The following is a 21,443-nucleotide window of genomic DNA, read 5'->3' on the forward strand; positions in this document are numbered from 1 at the left end:
TTTTTCCCCCGTGGCATTCTGATATTCCAGTACATAGGGCATCTTTGCTTATTGTAAAACAACAGGCTTGGCTAGTGAGAAATTACAAGGAAACATTTAAGAATATTTAGCTTGTGATACCGAAGAGGTTATTGCAGCAGGAAATTGTTAACACCAAGCCAAAGAACTTTGAATTTTGGGTTCACCCAAAAAGCTTAGTTTATATTAATTAATATGTGGCCTAGATTAGGGTAGAAAATAGCAGCCCTCATCCTGATCTCCTCAAGTGGGAGAGGTTTTCTTAGAACAATCTTTTGGACACTGTCCTATTCAGAGCAGTGGTATTCATGGTAGACTCTTAGTTGCCCTGGGTTATACAGAAGATAGATTCCCACATCCTACATGAGAGATCCTCACGTTAGCCCTTCATTGAACTGTGGCCAGTAGCTGAAGAGAAAACTGCCTAAGATGGTTTGAAGCATAGAGAGGAGAGGCCTGTGTGGCAGCCCTTGGCCAGTGGGCCACACCTAACCAAGGTTGGATTTGTGTTGTAAGTGTGCTAGCCGGGAGAGGGCCACTTGCTTTGACATCCTGAGTGTGCTCATGTCACCTGCTACAAGGCAGGAGGGAGAATGGGCGGGAGTCCCCCGAGGTTTCCCTCCGCAGAGCAGGAGAGGGCATGAAGAGGCCAGGCTGCTTTACTGAAGCAGGCATGAAAGCTGAGGCTTTCAGAAAGTAGACTCCCTGGAGATGGGCTCAGGGCACCACTCTGAATTGCCAAAGAAATGAGGACGTGTGCATAAAAGCATGGGCTTAGTGAGGTGAGGCTCTGGAGGACCATGGGCTGAATGCTGTTGCCCTTTTATTCTTTTATTTCTTTGTGTTGAGTTTTTTTCCCTGAAAGGAAAAAAACTCATCTAAAGAACCATTATATGAGTCTGTAGCATATTTTTTTATTATTTTGTTAAATAATGTTTTCTCTTCCTGCTTGTAAGATTGAATGAATTAAAAAATTATGATGCTAGTCCTACTCTATTAGATTACATCAGCTTTCCTCTCCCAGAGCACTGTTTCCTTTCTGTGACCTTACTTCTCTGTCTAGCCGCTGTTCTTTCGAAGGCTCCTTGTGTGCTTCTCTTCTGCCTGCCGCGTCTCTGTTCTCTGCGAGGCTGAGTGCAGGCCTCCTCTCTCAGCAGCGTAGACTGTCACTTAGTGAGTGGGTGCTGACCATTTGTGTCACAGGTGAAAACACAGATTGAACGGCTTTTCTAGCTTTATTGAGATATAATCAACAAAATTTTATGTACAATTTTACGTACAATGCAGTGCTTTTATATATGTATTTTTTACTCATTAAGTTTATTGGTACGTTTTAGGTATACAATATGATGATGTTGATCATTGGGAATTTTTACCTGTACATAATCTATCTTGGTTCTTATTTTTTCCTCATTCCCCTGCCCTCCCTTCAACCCTTCTGCCCCTGCCTACTTACAAAGACTTTGTTTTCCATTTTTTCCTTTCCCTTCTTTCCTTTCCCTTTTCCTTTCCCCTTTGGACCTTTTCTTCCTATTACACATTATCTATTATACATTTTTGTCCTCATTTGCACTTTGTTTCTCACACCAGAGAAATTTTGGTACCTACACATGTGTGTCCTATTTATTTCACTTAAGAGGATGGCCTCGATGTACATCCATTTAGCTATAAATGTCTCTAGTTTCTCATTCTTTTTTTTTTTTTTTTTTAGTTTCTCATTATTTATAGCTGAGTAGTACTCCATTTTATTTTTTAAAGAAACACATCTTTATCCAGTCACCACTTGATGGGCACTTGGGCTGTTTCCAAGCTTTAGCTATCACAAACTGTGCTGCTATAAACATGGGTGCACATATATCACTGTGGTATGATGATTTTAATTCTTTTGGGAAGATACCCAGCAGGGGAATAGCTGGGTCAAGTGAGACCTCTAACCCTAGTTTTTTGAGATATCTCCAAACTGATTTCCACAGTAGTTGCACAAGTCTGCACTCCCACCAACAATGGAGAAGAGTTCCGTTTTCCCCACAGCCTTGGCAGCATTTGTTATTTGTTGATTTCTTGATAGCAGCCATTCTTTCTGGGGTGAGGTGGAATCTCAGTGTTGTTTTCATTTCCATCTCTCAGATAATCGATGATGTTGAACATTTTTTCATATGTTTATTTGCTGTTTCTATTTTTGTCTGACAAATGTCTGTTCATTTCAGATGCCCATTTTTGAATTGGGTCTTTAAATTTGGTAGGTCTGATTTTTTTAAGTTCTTTATGTATTCTAGATTGTAGACCCTTGTCTGAGGAACAGCTGGTAAAAATTTTTTCCCACATTGTGGGGTGTCTCTTCATACTGTTGGTGGTTTCCCTTGGTGTGCCAGAAGCTTTTTAATAAGATGAGATCCCAGTTGTTGATTCTTTGTGCTAGTTCCAGTGCGACTGAGATTTTCTTCATAATATATATATATTGAATTGATTACCGCAATCAAGTTAGTCAACACATCCATCACCTCATATAATTACACTGTGTGTGTGTGTGGTGGGGGTGGTGGTGGTGAGAACACTGAAGATCTTGTCTCTCATCCCATTTTAAGAGTCAAATACAGTACAGGAGTCTTATCTATAGTCACCATGCTATACTTTAGATCCCCAAAACTAATCAGTTTTAACTGAATTGTTCTATGTCCTTAGACTTAAAATTGTCCCCACCTCCCTACCCTGTCAATCACCATTCTACAGTCTGAGTTCACTTTTCACCTTCCTTGGATCCCACATGCAGTATCTTTCTCTGACTTATTTCACTGTCATTATGTGCTCAGAGTTTATCCAGGCTATTGCAAATGGCAGGACTTCCTTGTTTATGACTGAATATCCCACTGTGTATATAATTCACATATTATATAGTCATTCTATGAACAGATTCTTAGATTATTTCCATGTCCTGGATATTGTGAATAATGCTGCAATGAACAGGGGAGCTCAGATTTCATTTCTTCTGAGTTTATACCCAGAAATGCTGGTAGTTTTTAGTTTTTGAGCAACCTCCATGCTGTTTTTCGTAATGGCTGTGCCAACTTCCGGTGTCTCCCACAGTGCACAGGGTTCCCTTTTCTCCATGTCCTCAGCAGTGTTTTGTTAGCTTTTTTTTTTTTCATGGTAGCAGGGATCAAACTCAGAACCTTGCGCTTGCAAGGCAGGTGTGGTAGCACTGAGCTAAATCCCCAGCCCTAGCTTTTGGCTTTCGTTGATGTCCTTTCAAACAAATGTGAGATGAAATTTCATTGTGGTTTTGATTTGCAGTACCTTGGTGATTGGGAATGTCAGGCACCTTTTGGCCTTTTGTATGTCTTCTCTGAAAAAGTGTCTATTCAGATCCTTTGCCCACTTCTTAGTTGATTTTTTTTCCATTGAGTTGTATGAGTTGTAGGATATATTCTGGATATTATCTTTTTTTTTTTTTTTTTTTTTTGGTACCGGGGATCGAACTAGGGTCTTTGCGCTTGCGTAGCAGGCAGTGAAACCACTGAGCTAAATCCCCGGCCCAAATTTTGTTTGTTTGTTTGTTTGTTTGTTTGTTTGTTTTGGTACCGGGGATCGAACTCAGGACCTTGCACTTGCGAGGCAGGCGGTGGAACCATTGAGCTAAATCCCCGGCCCTATTCTGGACATTAAACCCTTATCACATAAATGATTTGCAAATATTTTCTCCCATTCTGAGGGTTATCTTTTCATTTGTTGATTACTTTTCTCTGCAGAAGCTTTGAACTTTGCTGTAGTTCCACTTACTTGTTTTTGCTTTTGCTACTTCTGCTTTTAGTGTCAAATTAAAAACTCATTGACAAGACCAGTGTCAAGACTGCCTTTAAATGTTTATCATCCTTTGTTGCCTAAGGTATATACCACACTTACCAAAAATAAACAGCTATAGTAACTCCTGGGAATGACTGTTCAGGCAGGATAGGGGGTTGTGAGTTTCAAACAATAGAAAAATGTAAGTTCTGTATTAGTAGATTTGAAACAGCGGTCCCCAGAGAACATCGTGTTTCCAGAGAGCACAGAGCCTTGCCGGGTGTTTCCAAGCTGTTGTCGACCATCCCATTTGCTACTCTTCACATCCTCCTGAACAATGTCGGCAGGTCGCTTAACCTCATATGTACATCTGTAAATTAAGAATTAAACACTGGTGTGAAGACTACCATTGTTGATTGCTTAATTTAAATTGAGGATTGTGACTTCTGTCATCACTGCTGTGTGACTCAGTAACCCCCTCTGCTGGTGTTAAGGTTGTAGGAAAATTAAATGGTTTTTGTTTTGTTTTGTTTTGTTTTTAAGGCTATCTCCTAGGACATCATTTGTTACTGAATTCTTTGGACTGATCTGATATATTAAGACATAATACGATGATTGAACCATGTCATTTCATTAAATTTTTATAAATAAAGTGAGAATTAGGACAGAACTCTGGGAGGAAATGGGTTCTTCTCCAACATTATCTCATTTGGACTTTTAAAGATGGGTCATTGTTATCCGGTTTCGTCAGAATAGATGTCATTGTTAATGATGCTGTCTGATGAATGAGGCATTACCTTAATGAAGACTCGAGGCAGTGTGCTCTGCTGCATAGAACTTCATCTGGAGTGATTCATAAGTCAGTGCAGAATCCTTTAGTGTTTCAGGGATGCTGTACTGAACTTCAGATTCCATTCACTGTAGAAGCAGGAAAATGCCAGTTAAGAGAGAGTTCATGTTGACATTTTGCCAGATAAAGTGAGTTGATACTGAATTAAAAGTTTTCTTCTGAAATCAATTTTTTAAAAGTCACTGAAAGCATTATTCAGTGCATCACAATATTCTCATTCTTGAGGCAGCTTTCATAACTGTCTCTTTGTCAAATGAAGTAATTCTAAATTAAGAGCCTTAGGCCACAGGTGTGGAGTCCAGTGTGGTAAGAGTTAAATGGTCAGCTCAGCGCACTGGCACTCTGCATGCTGTGCACACACTGTCACACAGTCCAGGTGACTCACTGAAGGCTTCCTCAAAAACTGTCCAAACTTGAAGTCCAGTTTTATGGCCGTGCTAAGAAGTAACCATTTCATCGGCTGATGTTAAGGTTGCCACTCCCAGTATCAGTTATCTTTCCCACAGTCTTTGAACTTAGATTCAGGAAAGTTGGATTTTAGACCCTGCTCTAGCTTTTGGCCTTGGGAAAACCATTTAACCTTGCAGCACTTGGATATCTCCACTTGTAAACTGGATAGAATAATTTCAGCTTTATCTGCCTCAGATTTTTGTTGTTGTTGTTGTTACCGGGGATTATCAGCCTCAGATTTTAAGGATCAAATGAGATAATCTGTATGTATATGTTTTTGAAATTTAAGCTATATAAAGATTGGTGTTCACACTTCTTAATATTTCAGATTTGTATTATCTATTTTGTTATTGTTCTTGCTGCTGTTTGGTTTTAATATGTTCAGTTTCTTTTCTTAGTAGCTATAGATGAGTAAAATTCAGAAAATCATTTTTCTGAGAGTTAGCCATCATTGTACTATCTAGCTATGCAAGAAAAATTTCCTGTTTAATAACTTGTCAGGTAAAACAGCTTTTGCTATTTTATTAGCATGAAATAGTTAGTGATAATAATCACTGTCATTTATTACTGTATTTCAAGCCATTGTATTTTTTTAAATTCTCACAATTTCCCTACAGAGTAATATTCTCTCTCATATGTGAAGAAACTGAGACTCAAAGAAGTGTATGTTCTGTTCTCAAAACTGGTATAGAGGGCCAGGGATTTAGCTCAGTGGTTTTGCCACCTGCTGCGCAAGTGCATGGACCCGAGTTCCATCCCCAGTACCCCAAAAAAAAAAAAAAAAAACTAGTAGCAGAATAGGAAACCAAGTCTAAGGCTTTTTACTACATAGCCTGTGCTTCCCCCTTCCCCTCCTTACTTTTTATTGTATACATGAGCCCTTCACTTCATTTCCAGTAGTTTTTTCATAATTCCAGGGAATATCAAAAACAAACTTATTTTCAGCATCAAATTAAGAACATGTATTGTGGAGCCAGACGCAGCAGCCTGGTTCGGCTCTTTGTACCTTGGGCAAGTTACTTCTGTGTGTCTTCATCCTCATCCTCTGGGTGGGAGTGGCATCAGCAGCCCTGGTGGTGAAGATCATTTGGAGGAGTTAGAGCATGTTATAAGCACATATTAAATATGAATTAGATTATAAAGTGAAAATCTACATGTAGCTTTACATTCTAAAACTTCTGGTCTCTCATAATGTTATGTGCGAGTCAGCTTTTGGCTCTTTTTCCTTCTTTGTGCAGAATGGAAATGATGGAATAGTCACTGACTATTTTACTGATTGGCTGGCCTTAGATCCAGAGAAGAAACGTTTGATCATAGGTACCCTAGTTCTTTTCTCTGAATCCTTTAGTGTAAACCAGCAGGGCAGAAGAGTTTTTATTCCATGCATCACGATGTTCTTGAGGCAGTCTCAAGAATTCTCAGTCTGATGCTCAGAAACCATCATGAACTACAAAATCCAACAGGCATTTATGATAAAAACCCTACAAAAAATTGGAATAGACAGTCTGCCTCAATCTGATAAAATCCATCTATGAAAAACCAACAGCCAATATCACACTAAATGGTCAAAAACTGAAATCCTTCACACTAAAATCAGGAACAAGACAAGGATGTCCACTATCACCACTCCTGTTCAATGTAGTTCTGGAAACATTAGCCATGGCAATTAGACAAGAGAAAGAAAAGGAATAAAGATAGGAAATGAAGAAGTCAAATTGTCATTATTTGCAGATGACATGATACTTTATATAGAAGACCCCAAGAACGCCACCAAAAGTCTTCTAGACTTAATCACCAAATTCAGTAGAGTAGCTGGATACAAGGTCAACACACAAAAATCAATAGCTTTCCTCTACACAAACAACAGACTCACAGAGAGAGAAATAGGGCAGACAGTCTCTTTCACAATAGCATCCAAAAAACTGAAATACCTAGGAATAAACCTAACAAAAGAAATCAAAGACCTCTTCTCTGAACACTATAGCACTCTGAAAAGAGAGACTGAAGATGATATCAGAAAATGGAAAGACATCCCTTGCTCCTGGGTAGGAAGGATCAACATAGTGAAAATGGCCATACTTCCAAAACTGCTATATAGATTCAGTGCAATCCCAGTTGAAATCCCAGCAGCATACTTCATGGACCTTGAGAAAACCATCCAAAAATTCATTTGGAACAAGAAGAGACGCAGAATTAGCAAAAGCAATTCTAGGTAACGGAGACATGGCAGAGGGTATCACAATCCCCAACTTGAAACTATACTACAAAGCTGCTGTGATAAAAACAGCATGGTACTGTCAAAGAAACAGACCTGAGGACCAGTGGAACAGATTAGAAGACGCAGAAACAACTCCAGACACACTCAGCCACCTCATCTTTGACAAAGGAGCCAAACACCCTCACTGGAGGAAAGATAGCCTCTTTAATAAATGGTGCTGGAAAAATTGGGTTTCAACCTGCCAGAGATTAAATCTAGACCTGTATCTCTCACCATGCACTAAACTAAAATCGAAATGGATTAAAGATCTAAATGTTAAAATAGAAACGCTAAACCAGCTGGAACAGAGGTTAGGTAGAACTCTTGAAGACATTGGTGTAGGAAAAGATTTTATGAACAAAACCTCAGTTGCCCGTGAACTAGCACAAACAATCAACAAGTGGGATCTCTTCTTATTAAAAAGCTTCTGCACAGCAAGAGAAACCAACAGTGTGAAGAGACAACCCACAATGTGGGGAAAAAATTTTCACCTGCTGTTCCTCAGACAAAGGTCTACTATCTCGAATCTATAAAGAACTTAATAAAATCAGACCTCCCAAATTTAAAGACCCAATCCCAAAATGGGCATCTGAAATGAACAGAAGTTTCTCAGACAAAGAAGTAGAAATAGCAAATAAACATATGAAAAATGTTCAGCATCACAGGTCATTCGAGAGATGCAAATGAAAGCAACACTGAGATTCCACCTCACCCCAGGAAGAATGGCTGCTATCAAGAAATCAACCAATAACAAATGCTGGCGGGGATGTGGAGAGAAAGGAACCCTGCTCCACTGCTGGTGGGAGTGTAGACTGGTGCAACCACTGTGGAAATCCGTATGGAGATACCTCAAAGAACTAGGACTGGAAGTCCCATTTGACGCAGCTATTCCCCTGCTGGGGATCTTCCCCAAAGAATTAGAAGAATCATACCACAGTGATATATCTGCACCCACAGTTTGTAATAGCTAAAACTTGGAAGCAGCCCTAGTGCCCATCAACTGGAAACTTGATAAAGAAGATGTGGGTTTTTTATAAAATGGAGTACTACTCAGCCATAAAAAAGGAGAAATAGGGGCCGGGGATTTAGTTCAGTGGTTTCGCCACCTGCTGCACAAGTGCAAGGACCCAAGTTCAATCCCCGGTACCAAAAATAAATAAATAAAAATAAAAAAGAAATTAGAGACATTTATTGCTAAATGAATGCACATTGAGGCGATCCTCTTAAGTGAAATAAATAGGATGGATATGTGTAAGTACTGAATAGTTTCTCTAGTGTGAGAAACTGAAAGTGTAAATAAGGACTAAAAGGTATAATAGATAAGGTGAAATAGGAAGAAAAGGGGCAAAGTGGAAGGGGAAGTGGGAGGGGTAGGGGAAAAGGAAAGAAGGGAATGGAATTAATATGAGAAAATGAAAAATGGAAACAAAGTCTTTGTAAATAGGGAAGGATGGAGGGGGTGAAGGGAAGGCAGGGAAATGGGGAAAAATAAGAACCAAGAGAGATTATGTAAAGGCGCACATTTCTAATGATGAATGTCATTATATTGTACACCTAAAATGTACCAATAAAATAAAAATTTTTAAAAAAGAAACCATCATGAACTCACCAGTTCTATCATTTGTTTATGAATAATTTAGCAAAAATAATCTGATATACAAAGTAACCAGTTAGAGAACTTATATAACTTGCCAGCGTTATAATTTCATACAGTCAGTGTTGTCAGGGATAAATTGCAATTATATTGAATGCAAAAGTGCTTGATTCTAACGACTCCTTGATATATTCCCCTCTGCAGAAACCAGCGAGGGTGTATCCTTGCAACTGGGAAACACGAAAGATTTTATTATTTCCTTTGACCTCAAGTTCCTGACAAATGGGAGTGTGTCCCTGGTTCTGGAGACCACAGAAAGGAATCAGCTCTTCACTGTACATTATGTCTCAAACACGCAGCTGATTGCTTTTAAAGAAAGAGATGTGTACTATGGCATTGGGCCCAGAACTTCGTGGAGCACGGTGACTAGGGATCTGGTCACTGACCTCAGGAAAGGAGTGGGTCTCTCCAACACAAAAGCTGTCAAGCCTACCAAAATAATGCCCAAAAAGGTGGTAAGGTTGATTGCAAAGGGGAAGGGATTCCTGGACAACATCACCATCTCTACCACAGCCCACATGGCCGCATTCTTCGCTGCTAGTGATTGGCTGGTGAGGAACCAGGATGAGAAGGGGGGCTGGCCCATTATGGTGACCCGAAAGTTAGGGGAAGGCTTTAAGTCCTTAGAGCCAGGGTGGTACTCTGCAATGGCCCAAGGGCAAGCCATGTCCACACTGGTAAGGGCCTATCTGTTAACAAAAGACCACACATTCCTCAATTCAGCTTTACGGGCAACAGCCCCTTACAAGCTCCTATCCGAGCAGCATGGAGTCAAAGCTGTGTTTATGAATAAACACGACTGGTATGAAGAATATCCAACCACTCCCAGCTCTTTCGTTTTAAATGGCTTTATGTATTCCTTAATTGGACTGTATGACTTAAAAGAAACTGCAGGGGAAAAGCTTGGCAAAGAAGCGAGGTCCTTGTATGAGCGTGGCATGGAGTCCCTCAAAGCCATGCTTCCTTTGTACGACACTGGCTCAGGAACCATCTACGACCTCCGACACTTCATGCTGGGCATCGCACCCAACCTGGCTCGCTGGGACTACCACACCACACACATCAACCAGCTGCAGCTGCTCAGTACCATCGATGAGTCCCCCATCTTCAAAGAATTTGTCAAGAGGTGGAAGAGCTACCTTAAAGGCAGCAGGGCAAAGCACAACTAGAGCTCACAACCAAAACCACATTCAGCCTCCTCTGAGTGGAAACTGCGGGCTCTATCTCAGCGGAGCACAGGCACATTTTAAAAGGTTGTGTGCTAGGTTTTATGAATGATAGCAGAGTGATAAGTGACCCTTAAAGACACTCTTCTGAAATACTTGCATTCTGTGGCTGGATGTTTAAGAGTGCAGGTGGCATTTAGAACAGAGTGTTTAGTCTGGTCTTCACCTTCTCCTCCCCTTCTCGGTCCTACCCGCTGTCCAGTCACTACTCTGAGATCAGATTGGGGGTAGGGGTGGGGGGCAAGTAGCTCTCCTTGGCCGGCACTTACCTGAAAACCTAGTATGGAGCTCTTTTAAAATGTGACTATTTATGTTTATGTTGAAAGCAGACTTCAAAACAATGATGTGCTGTAATACAGTAAATACGTACTTGTAGCCTGGATAGAGGACTGTGTAGAACTATGGAAAAACATATTTCTTTCCTGTAGACTTGTTTCTTGGGAGCAAATGAGTATTTGTTCAATTTGTTATATACAGAGAATATTTTGAATTGTGATTGTTGGGTTTTTTGTTTTTTTTTTAAATGTGTAAATTAAAAACACAGTGTTCAGGCTTCACAGTTCTATAAACGTAAGCACAACTTAAAATGAAACTTGTTGACTGCACAAGAAATTACAAAAATGTTATCTGTTTTGTGAAACTTGATCTATAATCAGTAAAAGTTTGATAATCAGTCTGTCCCCAAAGTGATGATTTTCACTATTGAGGATTTTGTATTTAATTTCAGACTATGCGTTGAGAGTTTTATCCACTTTAGGGGATAAAACCCCAACGTTTGGGGGGTTGTTACGTGGATTGTTTATTACCCTCCTGATTTTGGGAAGGAGCTACGAATTTTAAGGCCACCCTGACAGGACTTTCCCCCTTTGAGGAAAAATAGTGGGTTAAATATCACATACATGAGTCATAGGTTTTTCCTGCCTAGCTTATTCTTGACTATCACTTTCCACATCACTGGTTCTGTTGTTTTTCTTTGAAATTTAATTTTAATTTATTCCAGCTGTTAAATAAGAAATGCTACTTAATTTGCTGTCCATTTATAATCAGATCTTTGTTGAGGCTATGGATCCTACTGAACCTCACGTGAGTAGGTTTCCTAACCCTTACACCATGGGCAGTGTCTGCTATCGGGCCTCAGCCATTAAGTTCAAACCAGCAGGGGCTGAATTTGCTCTGGTTTTTGTTTTAGGGTCTAATAGAAACCTGAACTGATCCTGTCACATACAGTTTGGAAATATGAGACCCCACATTTTCAAGGGACTGAAACAACAGTGTGACCTCTCTCAGATGTACCTGTAAGGGCCAGGAGAGTTACCTGCTACACACTGTATCATGACTGAATTCAGCCTGCCAAGCACTACTTAGAAACTAGAAAATACATACATAGAGACGTATGTGGTATATATGTTAAACATATTTATTAGCATCCAGAGGGGCAGGAGTGAAGAAGAAACAGCCCTACACTGAAGACAGTACTAAGCTGGCCATAGAAAAATAAGCTTAAACTCCCAGTTTATGTGATGACTCTTAATTCTGCCTGTAACACAAGCAGCTGTGGGTTGTTAGGTTTCCCCTAGCCATTGAGCTTTGTAGTTCTTACACAGTAGATGTCTCAGCATTTGAATGTCCACGTTTTATTGTCTCAACTATAAAAATGAGGACTCCCTCACTTTTCAATATTGATATTAAAAGTAAACTCTCCAATCCTGGAACCTTTTAGATTTCATGTATGTCACTGCTTAGAACAGTGCAGACTTCTGCTTTGTGTTTGTGCGCTGGTCTTCAGATGAGGGGAATCAGTAGGGACAGCGTGGTCCTGCTCCTGGGACAGGTTCCAGTGCCTTAACAGTACGGCTGTCCTTTTCCACCAAATAGGGAAAGGCTTTAGACCCAGAAACGGCGCATTGCTGATGGATTTACACTGCCTTCCACATGGCAACAGCAGCTCAGTTTGTCTTTTGATCTGGAATTTTCAGAGAGGATGAGTTGAACCCATCGCGACATTATCAGTACGGAGCAGGGCTTGTCAAGCTGCAGGACACCTCAGAGTTCCCTGTGAACTTGTCAGATGCAGCTCCCAACCCCCAGTGAGTCTGCCTGTTTCTTCTTTAATTATTCTGGCCTTACTTGAGCCCAGCAAGCAGGAGAACCTGTTATACCAGCATGCAGGAGACTGCCATGGGCGGGCTGAACCCTGCCTGGGATCATGCCCCGCATGGTGGCCTCGAGACACGGAGAGCCTTTCCTGGGGTTCCAAATCCTGTAAAATGTTTACTTATTCTGCGTTTAGAGAATAAGGAGGGTATTTTAAAGTTGTGTTTCTTTCAATGTTTCTTTAAGATTATAGGTATTGAGGGGTTTTTTGCTTGAGTTAGCTTTAATATTAAATCTGTAGCCACTTCAGTTGCAAAACCAGCCAAAAGTTTCCAGAAGGTCAGGTTGACCCTTCAGGCGTCACTGTACATAAAGGCTTCATTGAGAGCCCCCCAGTGTACGGGAGCACCTGCAGGACTGACCCAAGCACAACACTCCAGATGCAGTGGTCCCTTTCTTTGTTGTATGCACACTTTCACTGAAAGCTGCTATTTCCATCCTCCTCTAGCTGTTTTTCTTGTTCCTCCTCCATTGTACATGTGGGATCTACACCATGTGTTAAATATGCAATAAAGTGTTTACCGGATGCCCTTCTGAAGGGTAGTCCTTTGTAAAGCTGTACAGACTTTGCAGTTTAAGCACAATGTGCACATGTTAGTTTTCTATACAGCAAAACTTGATTTTTGCAGATGGAAAGGTATTTTGTTTCTATACAAAGTAAATGGATTGTTTGTGCTTAATGTAAAGCTGCTTTATAAAATTGTACAATAAAGTTTTTATCTGAAGAGGAATTTGGCTGCACGTTTCTTTAATTATTCTGAGGTTATTTGAGCCCAGCAAGCGGATTTCTAACCATCATTCTGGTTTAACTCGCGATCGCTACTCAGGCAACAAATGGTGTTTGCTTGAGGTGTGCAAAGTGGACAGCAAAGGTGTGTGAGAGGGGCCGTGAGGAGTGACAGTGTCATTCTGCCGGGGCCAGGAACGATGATGGTGCTGGGCTGTGTGGCCGTCAGGGAGGTGTCATGGAAGAGACAGCGTAAACTGGGGCTCCAGGATGGGACAAGGTGGGGAGGAAAGGAGCATCGACTCTTCAGTGTCGATTTCTTGAGAGTTCGCACCTCCTGTGTTTTCTGTATTTCCCCCTTCGAATGATAGGCAGGCATTATTCGCGTTACCCCTCCTTTTCAGAGGACTGATTCCGGTTCCCAGGCCCTTCGAACCAGCTGTGGCTTCTCTCTCTGTTTCACTGATGTTATCATGTGGCTCACACACATTCCCTCCATTCATGTGGCAGAATTCCATTGGATCACGGACCTAGCTGATGGTGTACAGATTTCAGCAGGCTCTGGTCAGCACTCTGGTCAGGTGGTCTCCACCCGCTTAGGGGGAAGTAGCCATAAGAGTGCAGCAGTCCTGGGCTTGTCTCCCCATTGCCTGGACAGGAGGCAAGCCCTCCATGCTGAGCTCCCCTTGCCTCTGTCCACAGGGATAATTATCAATAGTTGATTGCTCGCTAGTATTAGTGAGAAGAATGTAGTTAAACTCTGGTTCTGGAGTCTGCACCACTGTAGTTTTGCTAGGGCTGCTGTAATAAGAAACCAGAGTGGTGTGGCCTAAGCCACAAGTGTTTCTCACAGTTCTGCAGGCCAAAAGTCAAACCAAGAGATCCGCAGGGTTGGTTTCTCCTGAAGCCACTCTGCCGTGGCTTGCAGGGGCAGCCTGGCTGTGTCCCACGAGGTTGCTCTCCTGACGACTGAGTCCGGGAAGGACACTCGGGACACATTGGATTCGGCTTTGTTCCTGTGACCTCATTCTACCTCAGTCACGTCTTTAAAGGCCCCTTCCCCAAATACACTTGAGCCTGAAGCCATGGGGATTAGGACCTGAACGTGTGAGGGGGGATCACAATTCAGCCCATAACAACTGCTCTTTGCCCTGAGTGTGCACAAACTGGACCAGCCAGGGTTGCCATTTAATTTGATGATTACTGGCAAAGGCCAAATCTCAGAGATCTTTGGGAAACATTAATTGGGCAGAAATCTACAATTTGGCACTGGAATATCAAAAATGTATTCTTTTACCTCATGAGCTTTAATGCACAGCTGGGCATGGTAATACACATCTATAATCCCAGCACTCCAGAGGCTGAGTCAGGCAGATCGCCTTGAGTTTGAGACCAGCCTGGGCTACATAGTGAGTTTAAGCCCAGCCTGAAATAGACCTCGTCTCAAAAAAAATTAAAAATTCTAATAGAGAACTCATTGATTTTAAGATCTTTGTGTAGACAAAGGAAAGGTAACACTAAATTTAAATGGTGATGCTAACAGACAGCAACAAACTGCTAGATTTTTATTCTCACCCATTAGCCCATTCTGAATATAGAACTCTCAAGAATTAAAAGCAGAAAAAAAGGGGCCAGGAATTTAGCTCAGTGGTTCCACTACCTGCCTCACAAGCACAAGGACCCGAGTTTGACCCCTGGTACTAAAAAAATAAATTAAAAATGTTTTTAAAAAGTATAAAGAGTACATGAAAACTGCAAATCATGCTGGGCATGGTGGCACACACCTGTAATCCCAGCCCTCTGGGAAGCTGCGACAGAAAGATTGCAATTTCGAGTCTAACCTGGACAAGTCAGTGACTTAGCAAGACCCTATCTCAAAAGCAAAAACTAAAGAAAGATCTGGGAATATAGCTCAATGCAAAATCCTTGAGTCCAAACCCCCAGTACGACAAAAAAAAGAAAAAAAGAAAGAAAGAAATCGGAAGTTGTGAGGTTTTGTTTTATGACAATTTTTTCAATCCCAGATCTGCATTCTTAGAACTGTTAGGGCCAAGACACTGATTTCCATTATACCAACTCATTAAGGGTATCAGATTGAAAAGAGATATGAATTTAGATGTTGTGTTGGTGACGAATTCAGATGTTTGCTGCTCAATTTCTGGTGAAAAGAGATCCCTTTGCCATCTGGTAAAGATGATTGATAACTCGCATATGCATTGCTGCATTTCCTGAATGTTAAATAGCAGCTACGCAGTGTAGTTTTGCTAATCCTTTTCCAGAAGTAGAAAGGTTTTGCAAAATGACAGGCTTACAAAGCAAGCCATTGAGGAGCGATAGCAGAAAGAACGGTGGAAGTGCAGAAAAAAACGTCCCATGGAAGACGACTTGGACTGCCTGCTAACTGATGTGAACCCCCAGTTTAGATGGGGCTTTGGGGGTGGCCAGAGCCCAGTCAGGAAGAGCTGTGTGTGCCTGAGCTTCCTTCTTCAGAGCACCTAGGCAAATTGCCACCATAACAGTTAGGGAAATCTGGGACTCGTCTCCAAGGACCAGAGAAAGAAGTCATTCTCTGGAGTGAGATTAGGCTGAGGTCTCATTTATGAGCAAACACATGGCAAATGTGCATGATTTTGATTGGTTTTTTACAATTTTTATGTTTATGATGCTCTGGCCAGATGCAGTGGTGCACATCTATAATCCCAGCACTTGAGAGGCTGAGGCAGGAAGATTGCTGAGAGTTCCAGGCCAGCCTGGACTATGTAGTGAGTTCAAGGTCAGCCTGAACTATATAGGGAGACCCTGTCTCAGAAAGTTAGAAAAAAATAAAAACTCCAGAGCATCAGTGGGGTGGGCAGACATGGTAGTGAGGAGATGCTAGCAGAAAACCTAGTCTGCCCTGGTCTGTTCAGGCAGTGCTGGTGCTAGAATTGTCTAGAAGTGCCCTAGTGTCCTCGGGTCTCAAAGGACAATTCCAGTGCCCAGGGAGGGAAAGGGGTTTGGGTCTGAGGATGGCATCCCGCCCTGCAGAGTCCTCAGTTGGAAGGAATCACTAACTGAGGGCTTCCGGTGGGGTTCCCGGAGTCACCCACTCTGCTCAGCCTGGGTACAGCCGCAGTCCTCCCGGTGCTGTGAGCAGATCTCAAGGCCCGAGAAATTTTAACTCACTGGGTGAGAGGGGACCAAGAGGAAAAGATGCTCAGTGCTCACCCAGGCCTCTACTTTGCAGGCTGTACCTGATCCCCTAGAGCAGGCCTGCACCTGATTCCCCTGATTCCCTGGTCACCTGCTGGGCTCTTCCCAGAGGAGCAGAGGCCTCGGAGGACCCAGAACCCGGGCTCTGCTGGGACCTAGTCAGGGAGTTCCAGAGACTTTCCAGCCGTGCTGTCTGTGCCCAGGAATGCTGGGCTGCTAGAGGCTCTGAACTTCATCCAAACACCTGGAGGGAGGCCAAACCCCCAGTGAAATATCATTATCTTCTGTGTATTAGAAATATGAATGCATCAGCACCCAGCGCCTCAGAAACCAGGAAGGTGAAATGTGGTAAGTGAATAATTATGTCACTGGATAATGAGAAATGGTGAGAACCATGATGATATGAAGCATCTGAGATCATTTCAAAAGTTAAATTATTACTAGATAGACCAGACAGAATGCATATGAGACTAGATTTAGTCTCCTCCTTTTTCTCCTCCCTCCTCTTCTGTCTCCTCCTCCTCTTCCTCCTCATCCTCCTCGTGCTCCTTCTCCTCCTCTTCCCCCTTTTCCTCTCCTCCCTCCTCCTCCTCCCCACCCCCCCTTCTCCCCCCACCCCACCCCACGGGATCGAACCCAGGGCCTTTCGTATACTAGGCAAGTGCTCCATCACTGGGCTACATCCCCAGTTCTTTGACTATTTTTATTTTGAGGCAGGGTTGCCCCATCTGGGCTCCAGGTTGCAATCCCCCTGCCTCAGCCTCCCCAGGAGCAGGAGTCACCGGCAGACAGTCCTACACGTGACTCACCACACTGCTCTGAAGCATCTTGGACACACTAATCCTTCTGTATCCTTCGTCTTCTGGAGCAGCTCCACAGTATCCAGAATACAGCCACTCCAAGTCTTCTGTCTGGTTTGTCAACACCCATTCCCCAAGCAGTGGTTCTCACTGGATATCTTGTCTCTGGAGGACACTTGGCAAAATCTAGAAACATGTTTGATGGTCACCATTTGGAGGGAGGGGTCATTACTGGCATGGAGGTTAGAGGCCTGGGAAGCTGCTGAACATCCTACAGGGCCGGAGGCAGGTGACACCCTGGACGCGGGCTAGACGGCAGTAGGCGCTCGACACAGGACAGGGTCACTAGCAGGAGCTGCACCAGAAGAGATCAACAGTCTCAGCACCAGGGCTCAGAGCTGAGGCTGCCCCTCCTCGCTTCCAGCAGGCAGTGGTGTGGGGTCCACCCTCCCGGAAGTGGGGCTCTTATGTTCTGGGGCCAGCAGAGCTAGGGTCTGTACAGGAGGGCTGTAGGCTGCAAGAACAGGATGCACCCAGGAAAGGGCTCCATGCCTGAAGCCTGGGCCTTGGGGAGGGCGGACAGGCTGCACCTCCCACGCGGGGAACCAGCTGCAGCCCCGCCCCCAGGTTCACCCCAACTTTTCTTCCTTGCCTTGACCCGGGTCCCCATGAGGGCCCATGTATCTATTAATAGCATTGCTCAGGGCCCAGGGTGCTTTTTAAGAGCCCTCAAACATGTTTTAATTCCCTTTCAAATCAGAAGAAAAAAGTATACAATCATAACGAGTAAAATAATGAAACAGGGGCACTTGTAGGCTCAGCTACTTGGGAGACTGAAGCTGGAGAAACCCTGGAGGTCACGAGTTCTACACCAGCCTGGGGACCAGAGTGAGCCCCCAAATCAAATTAATAATAATAACAATCTAATAATAAAACCCAGCCTGGATTGTCATATGATACAACTTTTTCTGTCTTCCAGGTTCAGTTCCACAAAGAGCAGCTTCTTGCTTTCTTGGTGATGACCCTGCAGAATAGCCACAGAGCCATTTTGGTTATTTTGGTTTGGTTTGGTTTTTTGAGACTCACTAAGTAGCCGAGGCTGCTCTCCAACACCCTGAAATCCTCCTGACTCAGCCTCCCAAGTGCCGGGACTACAAGCATGCATCACCACACATGGCTCCATCTTTAACACAAACACATAACTCAGAAGCATTGTGACTTTGATAGATTTTCTTTGGGAATGGGTTTTCTGGAATGGACTCTGTTAAGTCAATTTAATTCCTTGATCAATCTCATAAGGTCAGTTAAGCTATTTCCAATGTTCCTCCTTTTCATTTCCAGTCGACTGGTGCTCTTTTCACTGGGACCAGTTCTTTTCCACTTACATTTTGTATCAGAAATTTGGTTTACGCGTCACATTTCTGTCACTATCAAATTTCACCAGTGACAACTTCTGTCTTCCTGGGTGACCTTGGTGACCACATCCACTCTCCAAGGTCACACATTTTGTTGTGAATTTTGTCAAGGATATTTGATTCTTTCATGATGTCTAGCAGATAATAACCTGCTATTTGTTTCTCCAAGCACTGGATCAAAGACGTTAGAGGGCCAGGGATTTAGCTCAGTGGTTTCGCCACCTGCTGCGCAAGCGCAAGGGCCCAAGTTCGATCCCCAGTACCAAAAAAAAAAAAAAAAAAGAAAGAAAAAGATGTTAGAGTTTGTGGCTATTTCTGAGTTTAAACCATGAGGAAACTGGTGACTCAAGTACAAAGATGGGGTGATGGGGAGGGGTCAGTGCAGAAGGGGAGCCCCACTGTGCTACTGAGTTGTTCAGTGCACGTGGGTCAGGGTGTCCAAGGAAGGGAGAAGACAAGTAGTGCTATTAAAATGTCCTTTCTGGAAGGAAAATGGGAAGTCCCTCTGCCCAAAGTTCGTGCACAGGGAGAGACAGAAGTATTGAAAGTTATTCGAACTGGAAAGAGAAAAAAGAAGGCATGGAAGAGGATGGTTACTAAAGTCTGCCTTGTTGGAGACGGCTTTACAAGAGATCCACCAAAATACGAAACGTCCATTAGGCCAATGGGCTTACGTTTCAAGAAGGCCCATGTAACACACCCTGAACTGAAAGCCACCTTTTGCCTGCCAATACTTGGTGTGAAAAAAAAATCCTTCATCACCACTGTATACAATTTTGGGTGTTATTACCAAAGGTACAGTGATTGAAGTGAACGTGAGCGAGGTGGGTCTTGTGACACAAGGAGGCAAGGTTATTTGGGGTAAATATGCCCAGGTAACCAACAATTCTGTGAATGATGGATGCATCAGTGCAGTCTGACTGGTTTGAAAGATGTTTCATACAATAACTTCTTACACTTATTGAAGACTGCAGACCAATGAGGAAAACCACCATTACTGTGAATACTACCACAGCTTTTATAACTGCAGTCATCAAGAGAATTATTTATTAAATTGTAAGAACATTAAAATGGCCCAGTTTTACAAACTGGTCTTTTACTTGGGGTCTGCTAAGAGCTTAGTGAGATTGAACCACTGAAAAAGTAAACATCAGTCTTTACATTAAAGAGTAGGTATTCTGCAAAAAAATAAATAAATAAAAATAAAATGTCCTTTCTATTCCAGCTCATCCTTGTTCTGATTGATTGATTGGTTTTTTTAAGGCAAGATCTCAGTATATATCCCAGGCTGGCCTCACACTGCCAGCAATCCTCCTGATTCAGCCACCTGAGTGCTGGACTTATAGATCTGCACCACCACATCTGGCTTGGTTTTTTTGTTTTGTTTTGTTTTTTAATTTTTATTAGTCCGTGTTTGCAGTATATAACAATCACATTCATACTGTGGAGTTGGTACATCGTAACTCTTTTCACTTCCTGTTCTCTCCCCTTCCCACCCCTGTCTGTTGGTCCCTTTCCCATTTGCAAAACCAGCTCACCTCTGTGTACGAAGTCTAGGTCACTGGTCTCTTGGTCACCTCTGGATCCACTATGGGTGAAGAGATGTCTGTGGTATGAAATGTGCTGCCCACACCTGCTGCCCACTGAATGAAGCAGAGTGAGCTGGTGACCCTTAGGGTACAGGAAAGGCAGGGAAATGGGGGTCCTGGGCAGGGGGACAGTGGTCCCCTCTGTGATGAAGAGGCCTTCTGTGCACTTGGCATCACTTGGTTGCTAAGCAGTGCTGTGTGGCAGGCAGGGCCTCTTCTGATTCATGGGCACTGGGGGGAAATAAGGCGTCGAGGCGGGCCCTGCGTCTCCTGGCCAGGGAGTTTCCCATGGTGCCTCACAGCCTCTTGGGGCAGGCAGTGAGGGGCCTGATGCTCTCCGGTTGGCTCCTAGGTTTGCCGGGGCCTAGAACAGGAGCACAAGTAGAGATACTGGGGTGCAGCCCAGCAGCAGGGTGCCTGCCTACCAGCACAAGGCCCTGGGTCCCATCATGGAAGCTCGCATACCACGTGCCTAAATATTTAGACCCAGCAACCCCACCCTGGGTGCCTCCGAGGAAAATGAAACTAGTGTGTTAAGGACACCTGCTTGTCCGTGTTCAATGCGGCATTGTACCCAGTAGCCAAGATATGGGCTCCACGTATGTGTCCTTCAGCAGAGAAAAGGTGGTATGTGTGGAATATTATTCATCCCTAAAACGGACAAGTTCTGTCTATTATGACAGCAGGGCTGGGCCTGGAGGACATTGTGTTGCATGAAATGAGCCAGCCTCGTCTTCTCTGAAACAGGGAAATAAAACGGTGAAGGCAATGACCTCACTGGCTAATGGTGAGGTCACAGACACCAGGGGACCTCCCTTGTATGTGGCATCTAAGAAGCTTGCTCAAACAGAAGCAGACAGTGGAAGGGTAGATGGTTGGAGGGATGAAGAGGTGCTGGTCAGAAGATCCCAAAGTTCAGTTAGACGGGAGGAATGTGTCCCTGGGATACATTGCACAGCTTAGTGACTACAGGTCATGTTTGTATTCTACAAAAAGGCCAAGAGTGAGTATGTGTGTTCTCCACAAAAATGATAACTATGTGAGGTAATGCATATGTTCAATAGCTAGATTTAGTCATATATATATATATTTCAAAGCATTGAGTTGTACATGGTTAATATATACAATTTTATCAGTCAATATAAAAATGTAATTTAAAAATGTAAATAAATGAGCCAGGTGTGGTGGTGCATACCTGTGATTTCAGCACTTGGGAGGCTGAGGTGGGAGGATCACCTTGAGTTCAAGTACACAGTAAGTTCAAGTCCAGCCTGAACTACATAATAGTGAGACCCTGTCTCCAAAAATAAACCAACAAACAAATAAGTAAA

At 43.1% G+C, this 21,443-nt stretch overlaps 1 protein-coding gene and 1 long non-coding RNA gene across 9 annotated transcripts in view; one reads left to right on the top strand and one right to left on the bottom strand.

Moving 5' to 3' along the window:
* The window catches only part of Glce (glucuronic acid epimerase), a 93,185-nt gene extending 80,065 nt beyond the window's left edge, over positions 1–13,120 (top strand). For all 8 annotated transcript variants that reach the window (XM_021237005.2, XM_087199137.1, XM_087199138.1 and 5 more), the window contains one exon: positions 9,154–13,120. In XM_021237005.2, the coding sequence (XP_021092664.1) occupies positions 9,154–10,178 (1,025 nt within the window). In that variant the 3' untranslated portion in view covers positions 10,179–13,120. The remainder of the gene's footprint in view (positions 1–9,153) is intronic.
* Positions 13,121–16,998: 3,878 nt separating this feature from the next.
* LOC110344169 (uncharacterized) lies at positions 16,999–20,821 on the bottom strand. The gene is made up of 3 exons (XR_002386519.2): positions 20,656–20,821; positions 20,062–20,476; positions 16,999–17,463 (listed from the first exon to the last, which is right to left on the bottom strand). It is a non-coding gene; the product is annotated as an uncharacterized LOC110344169 (long non-coding RNA).
* Positions 20,822–21,443: the final 622 nt, after the last annotated feature.

Source organism: Heterocephalus glaber, unplaced genomic scaffold (genome assembly GCF_053883595.1).
Source record: "Heterocephalus glaber isolate CG9 unplaced genomic scaffold, H.glaber_assembly_v1.0 deba00001689, whole genome shotgun sequence".
Lineage (NCBI taxonomy): Eukaryota > Metazoa > Chordata > Mammalia > Rodentia > Bathyergidae > Heterocephalus > Heterocephalus glaber.